Raw genomic sequence first — 21,412 nt, 5'->3', positions numbered from 1 at the left:
TACTTACATATTATAGCATACCTTGATCTACATTTCCTACTAATATGTAGCCTTTTTAACACTAATTACATTGCATAAATGTTTGGACAAACAGAAACCAAATAAAATGATATTTCTTACCTCCTGCTGATCTTCTTGATTACAACCCAACAAAACATACACTAGAATATGTGGAAGAAGATAGATGGTCACCTTGAAATCATGCTTCATCATAATGCTACAGCAGGTGAAGATTTTACTGGCAAGATCATGCCGCACCTATAAACTCCAATGGTTTAGAGAGAGTAAGTAGTTTTATTCATTTTATTCTTTTGATTAATGCCAAAAAACAACATGTGAGCTAATTTAACATTGCAGAGTGGGTATTCTATGGAGAAATGCACTCAAAGCAGGGAGGATTTCACATCACCATCCCTCTGGTCAAGTGCCTGAACTGCTGAGACCCCTACAGCCCCTACCTGGGCTGCCGACTATCTCAGCAAAAATGGTCTTTTCCCCTTACAGTTCATTTTAAAATGAATCACGTTTTGTTACAGATTAACTTCCCTAAATACAGTATATTTTACTTAGCTAACTTTAAATTTAGTATATTTATTCCTTGAGCACATAGATGACGAAAGTAACCAGAAGGTATTCTCTGGGCCAGCACATTAAGTACAAGATCACATTTTTATTAAGTAGTAAACAGTGATTAAGTATAGGAAACAAAATGGAAGAAATAAAAAAATTAAATTACTTGGTGTTAGAGTCAAATTTTATTGGTATAATCTAACCTTCAATTTACCAACATTACTGTTCTCTTATAAAAATTTAAAGGTTTTTCCTTCTTCAAATACAAATCCTTCACTTAAAAAAAAAACAAACTAAACTACAACTAAATAAAATATTCCATAGCTGAAAGTAATTAAAGAGTATTAATTTAATATTTCACATATTATATTTTCAGTATGTTCATTAGAAAATGAGAGACACTTTCTTGAAATTACCAGGTACAAATTATAGTAATATTTTAAAACACTAATAGAAATATGAATTAAAAACAAAAGTTGTGAAATTTAAATACACCTTAAACATTTTGGGTGAACACAGGGTACCTTTTTGTTTGTCAGGTATGTAAAAATTTCATATTAGGAAAACGTCAGAAATATACCTCTATTTTTCCATGAAATTTCATTTTTAAAAAACCTCTACTTTTATTTTGGAGGAAGTTCAGATAATGTATCCTCTTTTAGAAGTAGCCACTAAGGGATAATATTATCTTTTTATTACCTAAGAAATCGTTTTATTATGTAAAAAAGTCTGATAAAGCATTTATATCCTTTTAAACAGTATTATTTTACAACCTTAAATGAACAGACATAATAGACATTTTACAAACACATGAAGAACATAGCAATTTGCTTGATAAAACAACTACCTTCTTACTCAGAAACTGTTACTAGTAACAACAGAGAAATTGTTACTCTCTAGTAGTAAACATTTCCTATGAAAACTTCTATATCAGCACAAATATTACAATTCCTACTGTGTGTACTATGCATTCAGATAGATGTTCTTGTTTCCTTTACAATTTCTGTTCAGTTAAAAATTCTGAACAGAGTTCTTACCTTTGTTATAAGATAACCTGCCCAAGATGCTGACCACTCTGCAAAGTTATTACCTAATTTACTTAAGTAAATTGGCTTCTTTACTCCAGACCAATCTGTTGACTTCTGCGAACTCTTATATCTGTAATTTAAAAAATTGTTTATTAAAATATATATACATATTTTTATAATATAAAAATATATATATATATATATATATCCATCTGTTTAGAACTTTAGTAAAGAAAGCATAAGAAACTACATCAACTCTTTCACTGACTACCCCACTACTGCCTTGCCTTTACTGAAATCTGGCTAAGGACACTACTTTCCCTAAAGCCTTCTTAATGGCAGGGCAGTAGGTCATTCACGCACACCCCAAGTACTTCAAAGGATTTAAGTCTGCTTCCTCCCTTCCTCAATGCTCTTTTCAGATCCTTCCAACCCCATCATTGTACAAGAAAGATCTGTTCCTTTGAGGTTCAAGCCACCCAGGTATATATACTATTCTCTACTCCTCATTATGGGCATCTACCAAACCCACTGATTACCAAACTCACTGATAAATTTAGTAAATTGCTCTGCATTTTCTTTCTTCACCAAGTTTTATCATCCTGAGTGACTTCAATGTCTGGCTGGACCATCTAGTCAAAATGAAAACTTCTCAATGACTTTCCCCTCTACTTCTTTGTCCGGACTCCCTTGCCAATACAGAGAAAGTTCTTCACTTCCAAAATGTACTATTTAGACCTCACTTTATGGCCAGTTTCCCAAAGTTCCAGTTCTTTTGCTCAGTTACTCTGACACATCTGTTCTCTCACTGAGACCTTCTGTCCCTTGACTCTGCTAAACTCTCCTGATCTATAATACCCTCCTTTTCATTACCTCTCTCCCTAGCCAGCTTGGTCTCCACGGTGCTTCACTTCAAGTACTCCCTTGGTAATATCCTGTATGCACTCCACTCCCACATTTTCTTTACCAGCTGTACCCATCCACCAAGCTCCCAACCTTGGATCAGTCTAAATGCCTGCCTTCATTGAAATGATACCTAGGCCACTGCATTGATAGAGGAAAAATCACTAAATTGCTTATGAGATTAGTACTACTACATATCTTAGTCTTCAACCTCAATGGACCTCTATGCTGCCCAGAAATCCTTTTAAGTTTTCCTTATCAGCTCTCTCTTCTCTTTCCACAGTGGCTATTTCAAATCATCACCGCTCTCCTTACATCACCTATACCAACTCCACTGCCACTTTCAGCCAATAATCTCATCTCCTATACTTCTTACTTCATGGAAAAAAAAAAAAGAAGAAACCATTAACACAATCCCACAACTAAATCTGTAAAATTTGCTGAGTTCCATCCATTATTTTATCTTCCCCTATTACAGAGAAAGAGATTTCACTTCCTCTAATCTAATCTCCCATTAGATATATGGCTACCATTTGGATGCCCCTCGGGGTCCCTATTATATCAATTACCACTTCTCTCTTCCATAACTTCAACATGATCCTTTCTATTTGCTCCTCAGTGTTAACACTTAAACATGTTCAAACAGGTCTCATCTTACCCATGTGTACAGCAATTTTTTGAGGTGAGTGGGTTCCTTTTTAATCACCAAAGCAAGGTTAGGAAATGACAAATATAATTAATGCCCTATACTCAAGGTTCTCGGCAAACATTATATATTTCACTGTATCACAAATGGCTAAAAACTGAAAAAACCCAATAATCTCTCAGTTAACCATCACTATTTTGAATCTTCATGAATTCTCTAGATGATTTTACCAAGTTTTATGGTGAACTTAGTTAGAAAACTACTGATATTGGGGTACAAGTCAGGTTCTGTCAAGACACACCCTGATATTTTCTCCTAAAATTATTTCTGTGGCAATTTTGAACTGTAGTTGATCTATCTAGTTCTAAAAATCAAATCTCCCAAACATAGCCATCCCTTTGATCTAGGTTTAGTGACTGCGTATAAACAGCCCAAGTGAAAAAAAAATAAATTAAAGGAGAGTATAGGAGTGTAACTTTAAAGCAGCAAAAACAAGGATATGGTTTTAGGAAGTCTTTTATTTCTCCTAGGCCCTGTGAAGAAAATATCAAGCAGTCCAAGCTATAAAACTGCCCTACAGGCTAACCTGGTATCTTGGTGTTTCATACAAAAGTGAGTCAATTCCATTAATATTGCTCTCTATTGACTTCTTACATTTATGAAGTGGTGATTTCAATGAGCAGATTCCAGCTAGATAAATTGAACTTCTACCATTGAGGGACCATCTGAGAGGTTCCTTCAAACTCCCAGATGTAAAAGTAGAAGGATCATAAGAATTCTCATTGCTTTGCTAAGATCACTCTTATAAATGACCACTTAAATATTCTTCTTATGAAAGAATAAGAAGTTGGCAGAAAATGTTGGCTTCTTAAGAAATACTAAATTGAATAACAAGTGGGCAGAAATGGTGGCTTCTACTTCACATGAAGTAGGGAATAGTCACACTACCCTTTCCAGAAAAAAGCAAAATTCAACAAGCTGACATTGAATAAGCATTTATTATTGAGTCTAAGTCAAATGTCAGGCACTCTGCTAGGTACTTTTTAACATTATCTTCTCTATTTCTAACAATCATATAACATAAGTAAAGCTATTCACATTTTCAAGATGAAAAAAACTGAGACTTGGAAATATTAAGTAAATTGCCCAAGATTTTTAGAGTGAGCAAATGCAGAGTCAAGATTCAAATTTCGGGGCTTCCCTGGTGGTGCAGTGGTTGAGAGTCTGCCTGTCAATGCAGGGGACACGGGTTCGTGCCCTGGTCTGGGAAGATCCCACATGCCGCGGAGCGGCTGTGCCCGTGAGCCATGGCCGCTGAGTCTGCACGTCCGGAGCCTGTGCTCCACAACAGGAGAGGCCACAACAGTGAGAGGCCCGCGTACAGCAAAAAAAAAAAAAAAAAAAAATTCAAATTTCGGTCTACATGACTCTAAAAACCATAAACTTTCCACGAGATCACAGAAACTCTTAAGCATCTATATGTGCTATAAAATATAGATAAATGGAGAAGTATGGAATCCTCAAAAAAGAAAACACAAACATTTATTTTACATCTTTAAACAATGCTCTTCCTAAGAAATAAAATGATGTTTAAAAGGTTTCTAAATATTAAAGGGTATCTAGCAAATAAGTATGCATACTTAAGGGCTTTTATAAAGAATTTTACTACATGTCTACTAAGGCTCAAAGACTACATTTATGCAAGGTCACATATCCAATAAGCTTGTGACTTAGACTACCTAAAATTAAAGTTTCTAACGAAAAATTATTTATGGCCTTCAATCAGTCCTAACAAAGTTATTAAAATGGGGAGGAAAAAAGGTAGAAAATACTTTTTTTAAAAGTAGAAGGAGAAAATATTTTCATGAGGAGAAATTGGTAGGGCTAAAAATCTCTAATCTCTAACTGGGATTACTAAAGGCTTTGGGATTAGCTTTAAATTCTTAAATTTCTGTGTTAATTAGACCCATCAAAAGTTTCAACTCACATTCAATTTAAAGTAGATTTTTCAAAGTACTACTGACAGTTGAATTAAAAAAAAAATCAATCCTTTCAGCTTCACTGAATTTGTCTACTAAATAAAGTTACAGAATTTAAACAATGAGCAGACTATACTTCTCATTTTGACAATATTATAAGCATAAATCTTAGTGCAAAACACATATTAGAACATACTAAAAATACTTTTAATGCTAAAAAGTTATATCAAAGATAACATTTAGTTTATAAAGTTAAAAACAATTTTATGAAAATAGTTTTAATGAGTCTACAGACCTAGTATTTAGATGAGGTTCCAGTATTTCCCGAACATGTTCGGGAAATCTCCTCCACAATTGGTGACCTGGGCCTTCGGTCTGCATCTCTCTACAGTCATAAATAGAAAGTAACTCCTACAAATACATATTTTACAGTTGTAAATCGTCAATGAAACAGATAAACCTTTACATCCATCAACATTCTTCACATTACAGCCATAAAAATACATAGAAAAATACATAAAATGATAAAATTTTGGAGTTGTCTCAATGCTTAAAATCATTTAGGTGACTTACTCAAGGTCACAAAGCTGTGGTAATATTTGAACATGCAATTTCTGTGCTGTACATAACATGTATTGAAACAAATGACTAAGCTATTTGGAGGAAAAAATTGGAATTTTCTATATTTGTAGAATTTTTAGAATTTAACCTTTTCTGAATTTTAATGAATGTAACTACAAATCCAAAATAGTTCAAAAATTCAAGATATCTCAAATTCTATATATAAAGTACTGAGCTTAAAATTCTGAAAATAAGATGCAAATGTTAAAGACCAATTTACTATTCAAGTCCATCAATGAAATGGTTATATTTTACTTTCCTGAAAATAAAACAAGTGGGATTTTATAAAGAAAAAAAAAATCTTTGTCTCCAATATCAATCTTTAAAACAAGACAAATATGTTAGGGTATTATATCTCCCATCATCTACTGTTCTTTCTTTCTAATTTCACTGAAAAGGACCACATGCAATAGATGTATTCCTAATAATTATAAAGTATAAATACTGTCTAATAGAATATGTACTTTATATTTAGCATTTTTTAATAAAAGTAAGGAAGTTTATGAAAGTTCAAATACAGAAATATTCAAAACATTTTCATTTAACTTTAAAATGTTATTAAAATTTTGTTTGAAGCCAGCTTTTTCTGATGTTTGCAAAGTCACTCTGGCTACAGAAGTCCTCATAATCAACCTCCAATAACAGACTTAGTAAATCAGCAATCGACTAACTTTTTGGTCTTGGGACCATTTATACTTTTAGTGTTAGGGGAGGGGAATTAGATAAAGGCAGTCAAAAGGTACAAACTTCCAGTTATAAATAAATACTAGGGATGTATTGTACAACATGATAAATATTAATTAACACTGCTATATGTTATATATGAAAGTTGTTAAGAGAATAAATCCCAAGAGTTCTAATCACAAGGAAGAATATCTTTTTTAAAATTTAATTTTGTATCTATGAGATAATCGATGTTCACTAAACTTATTGTGATAATCATTTCACAGTGTAAGTCAAATCATTATGCTACACGTCTTAAACTTAGACAGCTCTGTATGTCAATTATATCTCAATAAAATTGGAAGAAAAAACAAAAAACACAGACACTTACAGTTGTAGATCTTGCTTCATATTTCACTGAGAAAACAAGCAATCACAAGAGATCTCCACAACTTCCATGCTAATATCTCCCCAGCCTGGCAATATCAGTATCAGTGCTTATATGCTCTGCTTTCTCTTTTGTTACTACAGATGAATTGGTTTTTTCTTTTTAATTTACTCTAATTTAGTGAGTCACAATTTTATGTTTTATTTTTTAATTAATTAGTTAATTTATGGCCACGTTGGGTCTTCGTTGCTGTGCATGGACTTTCTCTAGTTGTGGTGAGCTGGGGCTACTCCTCGCTGCAGTGCGCGAGCTTCTTTTTTTAACATCTTTATTGGAGTATAATTGCTTTACAATGGTGTGTTAGTTTCTGCTTTATAACAAAGTGAATCAGCTATACGTATACATATATCCCCACATCTCCTCTCTCTTGCGTCTCCCTCCCACCATCCCTATCTCACCCCTCTAGGTGGTCACAAGGCACCAAGCTGATCTCCCTGTGCTATGTGGCTGGAGGGGGAAGGGTAAGCTGGGACGAAGTGAGAGAGTGGCATGGACATATATACACTACCAAAGGTGCACGGGCTTCTCATTGCGGAGGCTTCTCTTTTTGCAGAGCACGGGCTCTAGGCACGTGGGCTTCAGTAGTTGTGGCGCATGGGCTCAGTAGTTGTGGTTCGCGGGCTCTAGAGCACAGGCTCAGTAGCTGTGGCGCATGGGCTTAGTTGCTCTGTGGCATGTGGGATCTTCCCGGACCAGGGCTCAAACTTGTGTCCCCTGCACTGGCAGGCGGATTCTTAAACACTGCGCCACGAGGAAAGTCCCTTGTTTGTTTCTTTTTCTTTTAAATTTTTTTTTTTTTGGCTGAGCCAGGTCTTAGTTGCGGCATGCAGGCTCTAGTTCCCTGGCCAGGGATCAAACCCAGGCACCCTGCATTGGGATTGTGGAGTCTTAACCCCTGGACCACCAGGGAAGTCCCAAATTGTGTTTGTTTTTAATTAAGCCTACTCTTTCCACTGGTACACTATATTCCACATCTCTTTACCTATTTAAAATAGTATTATACCAATTCTCTTATACAACAACGCTATCCTCCTCCCACTGAACTGTTTCCAAGCAACAGATAAACATGTTGTTTTTTTGCCATCTTTACGCCCTTTCCTCCCCAGCTACTATCTCATTCTCCCGCTCTCCTTGATAGCAACACTCCTCAAAAGAGTTTCTGTAATTTCTCTAATTCCTCTCTTCCCACATGTTCTTAAAAATACTCTAATGAGGCTTTCTAAACTACACTGAAACTGCTCTTGTCAAGGTCACCAATGACCTTTATGTTAATACAGCCAATGGTCAATTCTCAACCCTGAAATTATCAAACCTATGATCAGCATTTGGATCACTCCATACTTCCTGAAACACTTTGTCTTCCAGAAAACCATATTCTCCTACCTTATTGGTAGCTCCTTCTCAGTTTTCTTACTTTTTCCCTCTTCTCACTGAGCTCTCATTTTCCAGGTCTCAATTATTAGAACCTTTTTACATACTCCCTCTCTTGATCATCCCATCCAGAATCACAGTTGTAAATGCCATCTCTACTATGAACTATGAAAACTTCCAAATATGTTTAAATCATACCTCTAACCATGAATTTCAGACCTGAATATCTAACAAAATAAAAAAAATCTTTTAATTAAAAAAATATCATGAAAAGGGGCAAAAAAAGTCAAACTGGAAAAATATTTATTACACGTATGGTAGACATAGGGTTAATTTCCACTACATCCAAATAGGTCTTAAAAAATCAGTTAAGGGCTTCCCGGGTGGCGCAGTGGTTGAGAATCTACCTGCTAATGTAGGGGACACGGGTTCAAGCCCTGGTCTGGGAGGATTCCACATGCCGTGGAGCAACTAGGCTCGTGAGCCACAACTACTGAGCCTGCGTGTCTGGAGCCTGTGCTCCGCAACAGGAGAGGCCGCGATAGTGAGAGGCCTGCGCACCGCGATGAAGAGTGGCTCCCGCTTGCCACAACTAGAGAAAGCCCTCGCACAGAAACGAAGACCCAACACAGCAAAAATAATAAATAAATAAATAAACTCCTACTCCCAGTATCTTAAAAAAAAAAAAAAAATCAGTTAAAAAAAAGACCAATACCAAGGAAAAAATGGGAAAAGATCATGTAGAGAAAATTCACAAAAAAGCAATAAATATATAAAAGATGTTACACCTCTCTCGTAATTAAATGTAAATTAAAATGAAACAATATTTTTTGTCACTGGCAAAGACTTAAAATTTTAATTAAGGGCAGGTTTGTCAAGGGAATATAAACTGGTGAAACATTTTTGATGAAATCTATCAAACGTAAACTCTGTATCTGCTCTGAGACATTTTAATTTCTGGATATTTATATTATTGATATATATTCACTCAAGTACTTCGAAATTATGCATGTTTTCAAAAATCATTTTTTTGTAAAAACAAAACATTGAACACAACCTAAATGTGTTAAATAAATTTCTTAAACAAATTACGGCACATTCATACTGAATATTAAGTCATTGAAAAGAATGAATTAGAGATACATGTACTGACATGGAAAATTACACAAGATAAGACTATTAAGCACAGAAGAAAATAAAGTACTATGATCTGCTTGTTTGGTGGAGAAAACATATATATTTGTATATACATAGAAAAAACTTCAAAGTACATATAATCATCTGTTAGGAGGGTACATTTCTGTACTCTTTGAAATTTTTGTTAAGAACTTGTATTACTTTGATAATAAAAATGACAGTCAAAAAAAAAATAAGAGTTTCTAAAGCATAGAATTTACAACTTTCTTACTAGAATTTAATAACATAAAGCCAGTAATGTCTATATACACTCTTACCTGAATGGCATAAGCAGCTGAATCTTGAGCTCGGCTGTTATCTGCATATGCGAGGTAAGCTCTTGTTAGTTCCATCAATAATCCATAGGCAAAGTTTGCATCTTCTACTCCAGTCTCAATAAGAACAAGAAAAAATTACAGGCTAATTTGTATAAATTTTCTTAAACTGTACCTCATTCCATGGTGAATTTAACTTAGTCACCTAAGTCAATTTAACTTAGAAAAGGAAAGCTCAGTAAGGTTTAAACAAAGTTTGGTACCAAGACTAAAATATAATCTGTAGCTAAGAAGCCAAATCTAAGGCTTTTCAGACCATTTATAAAGTGTTAGACTCATTCAACTTTTACATAAATCCAGCAATTTGCATTTTTTGTTTTTTAACTCTTAGAAAGAAAATTGTACATATAGAATTTCCTAACTTGCATTCTGTAGAACCTTGGTCAGCTGAGAAGCTCCAAAAAATAATTTTCACACACTCTTCTCTAGGAGATTCATAACATTCCCCAATATATTAAAAGTTCTGTTTAATTTTGTTTTACAAGATTTCCCACACTCATTCGACTATGGAAACATTTTTATATACACGCTATTAAAACACCCTGGGAATCAGTTTCCCATGGAGACACTTAGCAATTGTGTTTAAATAGTAAAATTTAAATAATTAGATTTTAAGTATCTGTCATGATTAGGTTAGAAAGCTTATTTATTTTTTGTTTTTTATTTATTTTTGGCTGCGTTGGGTCTTCGCTGTGGTGCATGGGCTTCTCATTGCAGTGGCTTCTCTTGTTGCGGATCATGGGCTCTAGGCGCGGGGGCTTCAGTTGTGGCACGCAGCCTCAGCAGTTGTGGCACACGGGCTTAGTTGCTCCACAGCATGTGGGATCTTCCCGGACCAGGGATCGAACCTGTGCCCCCTGCATTGGCAGGCAGATGCTTAACCACTGTGCCACCAGGGAAGTCCCTAGAAAGCTTATTTAAAAGAACATAGCACACTAGACTGGACTCCAACTTTATAGTTTTTGGCTAAAGGTCTCTGCAATAGTATTAAGGAATAAACTCAGAAATTACCTAAATTGTCTAGTTTAGATCAAGCTGCCACTAAGGATAACCTGAACAGTTTCTTGTAAATGCAATATAGAAACCCCATTAGGACAGTGAACTCTTCTGGTCATTCCAAATTACCAGAACTTACCACAAATGTAAAATCTTTTCCTTGGGTTTCAGTGGTTGAGAAATCTAGCCGACCTGGATCTATTGCTCCCAATTCCCCTAAGCATTCCCCACAGAGCAACCGAGCTTGAGAGTTTGCATCTTGGCAACCTTTCAAAAGCACTGTCACCAACTGTGAAATAACAGGTTCCACTGTTTCACTATCTGTTGCATATCTGATCAGTTTTTCCTAAAATAAAAGTAGAAAGTTTATATATAACTTCTACAAACTAGTATATTGTCCTAACCAGAAAGCTTAAAAATATTAAGGAATATCTGACAAATATTGACAAAATTAAATTACTATATCTTTAGTCTTTTCACCTAGTTTTTGCTGAGTTCACATAATATAGTCCACAATATGTTCTGTGGGATTAGAACCATTAAGTGTACTTAAAAGTTTTAATCATTAATCCATTAAATAAACAGTTACTAAGTATTATTACATCAGTATACAGAAATAAGACATAGTCTTATCCCAATGAGTTTATAATCTAAAGGGAAAATAAACATGCAAACAGATAAAATATCATACAATATGTACAATAACAAATATGTGTACAAGGTAAAGAAGAAATGAAGAAGATGAAAAAGAGCTCAAGAGTATCTTTTCAGAGATAATAGATATTTTAGTAAATAAGTCAATAAGGAAGAGCTATTAATTAAAATAAGAAAACTGAGGAGTGTATAAAAAGCTAGTACAGCAGAAAAAGATATGGGAAAAGAGTCCTGTGGGGATGATTTAAAAAAAAAGACATAGGAAGAAAGAGGTAGGCTTTATGAAAAAATATGTTGGTTCAAGTCATCTTTTTTCATCTATCTACTGAGGATGCGGTAAGAAAAACTGTTAGGCATAAGAAATGACTATTCTCAAGCCAGTTAGATTTAGATATTGTAGCTGTGTGACCACTTTAGAACTACTTTGTTTACATAATTTTCCTTCTAGCAAAAGTAAAGCATATATGAGCATCTCAAACTCCATGTTAAAACTGTGATTCAAATTAGAGTAATACGTTTCAAAAGAAAAATAAAAAGACATTTTATGTCATCCAGAAACTTCAACATTAACTCATTTAAATAACATTACAGGTTTATTCAGGCATAAATACTTAAAATAGATGAATTAGTAACCAATAAACAGCAAAACTAATATAATTATAGACATACATTACCTTGCTAAAACTAGAAAACAATAAGGAAAAGAACATTTTAGTTGGCGAAGATAAATGCAGTTCATACTCAAGACAATAAATACATGAACACTAAATGAAAGGTAATTTTAAAATATACCTCTCTCCTAAGTGCTTAAAAATGTTTTTACTTCACTTCTAGGTTAGATAAACTGGGTTTCATTTTTCAGCAAAAAATATTCAATTCCAAAAGAATTTATAAAATGAGTGTGTGTTCAATAAAGAAAGAAAGAAAGAAAGAAAAGAAAAGAAAAAAAGAACAAATCCATGTTTTTATCATGTCCTAAATGTCCATATACACTTGGGTCTATTTCTAGACTTTCTATTTTTTGCCCACTGGTTTGTCTGTTTACTCATGTACCAGTATCACACTGTTATAATTATAGAGGCTGTAGAGTATATTAATGTCTGGGAGGGCTACTGAACTCCCACAGTTTCTTTTTTTTTCAGATTTTTCCTAGCTATTTTTTACATGTTTGTTTTTCCATCTTAACATTAGTATGAACTTCTCTAGTTAAAAAAACAAACAACTTGGCATTTCTTCGGGATGGCATTAAATTTATAAACTATCCTAGGGAGAATTAAAATTTTTGTAATATTGAGTCAACCTACCCAATAAATAAGGGGTGTTTCCGTTTGTTTAAATCAATTACATTTTTGTGTCTTTCAGGAGTGTTTCAGTTTTCCTCTTATTGGTTTATACATTTCTTGTTACACTTACTCCTAAGTATATTATCTTTTTCTGTTACTACTGTAAATTGGGTTTTCCAACAAGTCTTCCAACTGGTTATTGTTGCTATATGAAGATTATGATTTTTATATTCTCCTATCTTACTGAATTTGTTTGTTGTCTGAGCTAGTTTATTGATATTTTCTAGAGTTTTCCAAGTATATTAGCATGCCATGTGCAAATAGAGATAGTTTCATGTCTTTTCCAATTCTTATGCCTCTGATTGTTTTCTCTTATCTAAATTCATTGGCCAATATTTGCAACTGAATGTTAAATTGTAGTGGAGATAATGAGCAAACTTGCTTTCACTGGGAATGCATCTTATTTTCCCATCAAGTGTGCATGCGTGCATGTGTGTGCACGTGTGTATGCAGTATACATAAACACACATATGCATATCTATACATTTATAATATATTAGTACTATCCATCGATTCCTATTTTTTTTAGTGTTTTTATCTGAAATGGATGGTACAGTTTGTCAAAGGCCGTTTCAGCATTTATGAAAATAACAGTATGATTTTTTTCATTAATTCTATTATTAGTTCACTCACCATTTCCTCCCAACCTCCCAGCCCCAGGCAACCACTAATCTATCTTCTGTCTCTATGGGTTTGCTTGCTCAGGAGTATATATATTCATAATGTATCGTCTTTGTAAGTTCCATATCTTCTATTGTATTTTTGTGAATTACAGCTTTTAGTATTATAAAGTACCCTTTTTTGTCACATTTCATACTTTTTGGTTTCTATTCTCCTTTGTCTAGGGGCAGAATCAGAATTCCTGCTTTCTTACTTCAACTTAAAAATCTGCTCACTCCTTTATTTTTAGCCTTTCTAAATAATTTATTTTATACGTGTGTATTACAAACAGCACAGAGTTGTTTCCTGCTTTGTAAGTCAATTTGTAATATTTTTTCTTTTAAGGTCTTTCACATTTATTAATATGACTGATATGCTAGGCCTCAATTCTATAAGTTTTTTAAAATTATAATTAGCTCCTAAAAATTAATTTCTTTTGGTATAGAAGAAAATTTATACTTTTGTTCTAGAGGTACTCTTTACAGAAATATCTTTTGTAATGTCTCTGGTCTCTTTATTTAAGCTTCTTTAACTGTTTACCAGTTTTAAATAGTATATTTTGATTCCTAGTTGTTGCCTACGCAATAGTGACTAAGCTCATTTAATTTATATCTTAGTCTCTTCTTCTCCCATTTAAAAACTTGCATAATTTCTATTTTATTAAAATATATAGCATTTACATAGAATTCTCCCAAATTTGTCCCCACCGTTGTTTTAAATATATAACTAGTAACCATAAGTTCTTTTGCCAAAGTCTCCCCAGTCATCTCTTGATTGAGTGAAGCCATTCTGTAGCATACCTCTTAGGAAGGGCTTGCTTGTGAAACTCATATTTCTTCAATTCTTCTTTTCGTTGCGGAGAACAGGCTCCAGAAGCGTAGGCTCAGCGGCCACGGCTCACGCACGCAGGCGCTCCGCGGCATGTGGGATCTTCCCGGACCAGGGCACGAACCCGTGTCCCCTGCATCGGCAGGCGGACTCTCAACCACTGCGCCAGGAAAGTCCATTTCTTCAATTCTTGTATGTTAAAACTGTGTTTCTTATCTGTGATATTCTAAGGACAGCTTGGCTTATTTTTGTGTCCCTTACGTTTTTGAAAATGCTGCTATCCTCTAGGCTCACTCTGTATATTGCTGTTGAGAATTCTGATACTTTTCTTGCCCTTTTAAGTGATTTTTTAAAAATATTTTACCTGTAGGTCCTGAAGATTTCTTATTATTAAAGTCTAAGATATGTCTCAGGGTTGACTATTCTGGGGTCAATGTTCACAGGTACACAATGGATCCTTTCATTTTATGAAATGAAAGTCTTTTATTTCCAGAAAATTTTCTTGGGTTATAGTTTTAAATACTAATTATGTTCTATTGTTTTATTTTTCTTTTTGAGAAACTCTATTTGTATGTGAAATCTTTGCCGAGCTTCTATTTCACCTACTTCTTTGATCCTTTGTACTCCTTTCTCTAATCTCATTTTTGTTCTCTTGATAATTCTTCTGCCTTTCGTCAATGCTCCTTACTAAAATTTTAGTCATATATATTCTCCCCCCACAGTCCTTATAATTTAACATTCATTTCTTCAATTTCTTCAGTTCAGTCACCTCTTGTTTCATATCTTGTTTTTTTATCCATTTCTCTGTTTAAATTTCTCACTTCTTTTTTTTTTTTTGGCCACGCCACACAGCTTGCAGGGTCTTAGTTCCCAGACCAGGGGTTCAACCTGGGCCCTCAGCAGTGAAAGTGTGGAGTCCTAACCACTGGACTGCCAGGAAATTCCCTTAATTCTTCTTTTATATCTGCAAATGCTTGCTTGAAATATTTAATTCAGGTTATAGTGCTAAGTCTAGTTTACTTATGCTTTATGATTGGTTTTGGGGGAGAAACTGTCATCAACCAAAGATTTCATTTTCTGTTTTTGTCTTACAGTAACTTTGTATATGTATAGAACATATATATTTTTTTCTATTTATATTGTGGGCCCTTCATAATAGCTGTATGCAGTTAACAGTAAGGATTTTGTAGTAGCTTACAAGATTCTGATTTTGTAAGTACTCTTTTCTGTCAGCATAGCTCAGTGTAGTTTTTTTCATAAGTAGCTTTTACTGGCAGGAGAGTAGTATGGGGAGGTATATCTTTGATTTTGTGGATTTCTTTTTATTTCTGCAGGACCCTTAAAATTCTCTCTCTTACTTTCTTCCTTCTGTTTACTACTCTCTCCAAAAAGTGCCTTCCCCTACCTATTCTTTTACTTCTCCCCAGAGATAATAGCTTCCAAAGACTGCAACCTTAGGATCTACACACTTTCAAGTACCTTCCCCATAACCAATTCTCTGATGTACCACATCTTAGACCAACTTTCAGTATCGTTGTACCTAGAGTGGGATCGTCTCGGTTGGTGATTTTGTCTTTGCTTTATCATCATCCATAGTTCCTTCAGTCCACTTTTTTTTCATAGGGTCTCCTCAGAATCTAACTGTTCTCAACACAAGCTTGTGGCATGAGCTCCAGAGATAGCTCTGCTGATTACATGTAATTTGAAGTTCATAGTATTCTCAGTCTCACAGTTATGTTGAAGGTGTGACTTATGTGTGGTTTTATTTGCTCTCCTTTTTGCTATTTATGACGTTTTGCAGGGTATACAGAGATTCACATTTAGACATTCACCATTATCCTAGGATAACTTGGAAGTCCCTAGCAGCTTTATTTTCAATGGGCTCATTCTCAGATTTGTAATTATTAGTAAATATATCTTTTTATTATTTATTCTGCATTGTCATCCAAGTTTATTTTGGTCTCAACACAAACAACTTGTCCTTCTGGGATTTAACCATAGGGATTCACTTCAACCTGAACAGCATCGATTTTCATAAAGTGGTTATACGGTTGCTTAGTTTGATCTATAGCCTGATTTTTTTTGACACAGAAGTTAAATTTTTCTGCTATCCACTGAGCTTAGCTGTCCTCTATTCCTTCAAAAATGTATATTCCTCCTTAAAAGTAAGGAGTAGAAGCTGTCATTTCTTTAATGTCAATGATCCTCTGGTGACTACCCTAGAGTACAGCACTTTTGCAAGGTCAGTCCATCAAAGTAGTTACGCATCCAAGGCTACATTAGCCATCACCTTATTAACTGTCACACCATCTTTAAGTGTGCTTTATTACTACATTATACCAAATTATTTGTTATACAGTTATACAACTTTAGATCTACTTTTAGATAAACACTGTCTTTCAACGCACTCCTAAAGTATCTTTTCCTTTCTCTGTGGCTAAGATTTGAACTTTTAAAAGAATATCTTTTGTGTTTGTTCTTTCATGGACTCTCACAGCATCGCTACAAAGACTCTCTTGATCTCTAACCCTGTTATCTTACATCATTTTCCTACTCTGGTTATTGCTGTAGGTTCTTCTAGAGCTGCACTAAGATAGTCCAATAAGATAGCCACTATTCACATGCAGCTGTTTAAATTTAAATTAAGCAAAATTAAATAAAATATTCAGTTCTTCAATCATACATTTCAAGTACTCCAGAGAGCCACATGTGGCTAGTGGCTGCAGTGCTTATATAGTGTAGGTGCAGAACATTTCCATCCTCACAGAAAATTCTTTTGGATAGCACTATTCAAGAACTTAACTGAACTGCTTTCAACTTTGATGTTACCTTCTTGCCATAGTTGGAAAAGAAACCATTTCCTTCTCTCTTTTTTCCTAGGTGTTTTGGGCCAGTATACTGACTGTATTATCTACTGATAATCTAGATCTACAGTTAGGAGGGTGTTAAACCTACAGTGAAGGAGATTCAAGGCTCCTCACATGTGGTAGGATCATCTCCATGTTGGCTGTTTCCCACACTGGTTACACAAGTGCACTGACTCTGAAGCATGTACTTGGTTACCATCATGTATATCTTTTGTCCTAAGTAAATGCTTCCTTCTATCATGAAAACAAATATAACACAGTTTTGCAATTCACTAACTCCTGAGGGTCTTAGGCTCTCATATCTTATCATATGGGTTCTTTTTCTTTTTTTTAAGATTTTTTTTTTTTTTGTAGTACGCGGGCCTCTCACTGTTGTGGCCTCTCCCATTGTGGAGTGCAGGCTCAGCGGCCTCCGTGGCATGTGGGATCCTCCGGGACCGGGGCACGAACCCGTGTCCCCTGCATCAGCAGGCAGACTCTCAACCACTGCGCCACCAGGGAAGCCCTAAGATTTTTTTGATGTAGACCATTTTTAAAGTCTTTATTGAATTTGTTACAATATTGCTTCTGTTTTATGTTTTGGTTTTTTGGCTGCAAGGCATGTGGGATTTTAGCTCCCCAACCAGGGATTGAACCCGCACCCCATGCATTGGAAGGCGAAGTCTTAACTACTGGCCCACCAGGGAAGACCCATCATATGGGTTCTTGATATGCAAAAATGAATACCTCATTTAAAATTTTTCCACTTTATGATTTATAGTCTATAGTGATCTGGTATTTTAAATACCAGTTCTCACTCTTACCAAGGTTAGGGATAATCTACATTATGCTGACAAGGAAAAGAATAAAGTTCATGGTCCCATAAAAAAGGAAATTTAAAAATTCAGCTTCATTAAAACATTTAATTCCATCAAAATGTAAAATGGCATAATTACTGAAATTGTATATGAAAGATAGCTACAGGAAGTTATATGAGAAAACTCACAGAAACTGCTGCTGTACAAACACAAACAACCCTTCCTCAGGAAGATGCAGTAAACCTAAAATATAACTGCCAAATCATGACACTTCCAAAACAACAAAAAAATATGCAAAGCTCTTCAGCCTCAAAGGGTAACTCATGAATTACTGATTCTAAGTCATATCTGATAATCTTGGTAAAATAAAAATCACTTCTTTCATTGAACCTACTGAATCTCAAGCAAATACACCAATCGGTCATCTTTTCTTTAAACTTCCAACCTTTCTTTTCTATAGCTCTTTAATTATATCTTGGTATACCTGATTTTTATACAAGGTTTCCTTCAAGCTTGTAAGAGCATGAATACGAACATCTACATTTTCATGTTGAATTGCTTTCATTGATAGCTGAAGAGTTGTCTGAAGATCAGTACTCTCAGAGGTCTCCTATATAAAGAGCACAGAGAGATACACTTTATCAATTAACCACTTCAGGAACCATTTCAGAAGGCCTGTATTTCCTACATAGTTACCATTAAAGTAGTTAAACTGTACCCCAATTGAAAGCAGTTTTAAAAAATAATTTCTATCTCTTCCTTTGTATAGCACATGAACTTTTAGTAATTCTCAGGGAAAGGGATTTCATTCTAAAATCTTTAGATCTGGAGAAAAATTTTATTTCAACTAAAGACTTTACTTATCCAAAATAAATCCTTCTTGGTAAGAAAGGCAAGTTTCCCTTAATTTACAAAGGGCTACACAATAGCCTTGAACGAGGTCTACAGATTAAGCAGATAATTCACCCCTTATTTTGACTACTTACTTTCTTATGACTGATGATTTACCCAGTAAAAAAGCATATAAAGTCTTCAGAATCAATCTTGCGATCTGTAGTAAATACATCTGCTACTCTGACCCAAGGTCAGGTATCCCACTTCCTGCCCTAAAATTCTATGGAATCATCACTAATATTTTTATAATTTCAGAGAGTTCACTGAACTTCAGGATGTTGGAACTACGTATGATTCCCCTTGTAAAGCTCAGAATCAGATCTGACACTTCCATAACATGGTTTGTAGCACAAAAAAATTGGAATCCTCCCACAGCTTTTTTTCTTTACTCAGAGTATGCAGCTACAGTCACTTCTTTTAGGGACTGTAAGGAAGAACATAGTGATCTGGGTAGTAAAGGCATAAGAACTGTATCCTTTGCTCTCTGTTCTATCTAATCCTATTACATCTTTGATCTAGATGAAAACTTCCTTCTAAAAATCATGGACTCAAGATAGGATTATCTAGTCATCAGAAATTAGTCATCAGAATATGACTATAATATCCTTAGATATGATTCTAAAGAATCTCTACTCAGTGCTCTGGAACTCAGGAATAATTTTATATCAATGATCTCCTAAACCATACATAAAAAATTAAATACCTTTCTGTATTCCTGTAGAACTGCTTTTATCTTTTTTAATTCTGGATGATCAGGTAAAAAATATATTTCATGAAGAAAATCTTGCACAGCATCCCTAATAGTTAGTTGGAAGAAAAAGAATTACTTGCCAAATATGAAATAAAAAAAAACACAAAGCAGAGGTTGAAACTAAGGCCAACTTAATTCACACTTGAAAGTGCTAGCTGACTGTTGACATGCAAATTATTTTTCCTAACCATGTCTAGGATTCTCAGGTAATAGTGACAAATAATCAAATCTAACAAAATCACCCTGTGGCAGTCTGCTACATTGGTGGCCCTGAATAATCTCTATGTCTTGGTATATACTCCTATGTGTAGTCACTTCACCTTCAATTTGGGCTACGTGTGTGACTTGCTTTAAAAAACAGAATGTGGCAGAAGAGATGTTGGGCCTATTTGGGGCCTAAGTGTTAAAAAGGTCTGGAAGCTTCTGGTTTTGTCCTCATGCGAGTCCTGAGTCACCATGTAAGAAGTCTGCCTACCATCAGAGACAGGTTACATGGAGACAGAGAGAAGCTCTGAGACTAAATGAAAGAGGGAGAAGCCCAGCCAAGTCTACCTGCTGGCTGACTGCAATGACCATTGGTAAGAACAGCCAAGGAACTGACCAGCTGAACCCAGCCCAGACTGCAAAATCATGAGTAAATAAAAATGCTTGTTGTTTTAAGACACTAGGTTTTGGAGTGGTTTATAATGCGGCAATACAAACCCAACTCCAAAACACAAATTCTCACAAAGATATACTAGAGAAAAATAAGTAAGTAATTCTTACTGAGGCTGCAATTTTTAACTTGCTTCAAATATAAAGCCCTAATATTTCTGGGTCCAAATAAAAGTGTTTCTAAATTCTAGTCTTCATTAACTCATGCAACAAACAGGTATTAAGTAACTACTGTGTGCTACTATTTGCTAGAAACTGGGGATGTAAAAATAAAGAAAGCTGCGGTAACTCCTTCACTCAGAGACCTTAAGGTCTTCTATCTGGCAGAGTGAAAGAGAATTTTTTTATTATATGAAAAGGCAGAGAAATAATTCCTCTAAAATAAACAGCAAAGATATGCTATTTGCTTAATAATCCAAAAGGTATTTAAAAAGTGATCTAGATCAGTGATTATATTGTTCCATTATGTACAAAATACCAAAAATAAGAGTATTTTAATTGGAAAAAACTCCATTAACCTTTTCTTCTGTATTTTCTCCCTGATTGAACAGTTACAGAAAATGATTAATGGAACTGCAACAGAATAAGGATAAGTAGGTAAATAAATAGTACTTAAATCCTAATTTTTCAGAAGTAACTATGACATACAACAGTATGTGTAAAAATGGACAAAAAAACTTTCAGTGTATAGAAAGACATTCCAGGCTAAAAAGCAGCCTGAGTGAAAAATAAAAATGGGAAGGAGCAATGTATATTCTTGCATTAGCAGTCTGGATTGGCTACAGTCTAATATCTGCTTTGAAAAATCTTGGGAAATGATTTTAAGAAATAAGATGTGGCCAGATTTTAGAAAACCTTGAATATCAAAATAAACAATTTGGAATTTATCAGCTAGGAAATGGAGAAACACAGAGTGTCTCTGCACGCTGAAATGATACAGATAAAGAGATGTTTTAAAATATGAACAATATGAAGAAACATAATAAAAGCTTAAAGGAAGGGAGGCTGGTTAATGCAATGAAGTAATAAGGGTTTCAACTAAGGTAAGCTGTAGAAAAAAAGTTATTAGCTCTCCTAATCTTTCTCATGCATTCAATTGTCTGCCTTTTAACTGTGAGAAGAAAGGTAATATTAGTCTCACCCCTTTCAAAATTGACGAAAAATAATTTTCAGTTATTGATGTACTAACTACTAAGCTTAAAATATAATAATAATAAAAGCCATGTCA

At 34.6% G+C, this 21,412-nt stretch overlaps 1 protein-coding gene across 1 annotated transcript in view; it reads right to left on the bottom strand.

Annotated features, from left to right (window-relative positions):
- The window catches only part of ATR (ATR serine/threonine kinase), a 102,964-nt gene that overhangs the window by 47,660 nt on the left and 33,892 nt on the right, over positions 1 to 21,412 (bottom strand). The window contains exons 20-26 of the mRNA XM_067737614.1: positions 19,483 to 19,576; positions 18,370 to 18,495; positions 10,876 to 11,082; positions 9,684 to 9,797; positions 5,422 to 5,537; positions 1,608 to 1,728; positions 121 to 258 (exon numbers count right to left, since the gene is read on the bottom strand). Of these exons, the coding sequence (XP_067593715.1) occupies positions 121 to 258; positions 1,608 to 1,728; positions 5,422 to 5,537; positions 9,684 to 9,797; positions 10,876 to 11,082; positions 18,370 to 18,495; positions 19,483 to 19,576 (916 nt within the window). The remainder of the gene's footprint in view (positions 1 to 120; positions 259 to 1,607; positions 1,729 to 5,421; positions 5,538 to 9,683; positions 9,798 to 10,875; positions 11,083 to 18,369; positions 18,496 to 19,482; positions 19,577 to 21,412) is intronic.

This window comes from Pseudorca crassidens, chromosome 5 (genome assembly GCF_039906515.1).
Source record: "Pseudorca crassidens isolate mPseCra1 chromosome 5, mPseCra1.hap1, whole genome shotgun sequence".
In the NCBI taxonomy this organism is placed as follows: domain Eukaryota; kingdom Metazoa; phylum Chordata; class Mammalia; order Artiodactyla; family Delphinidae; genus Pseudorca; species Pseudorca crassidens.
This window is presented reverse-complemented; position numbering and strand designations above follow the sequence as displayed.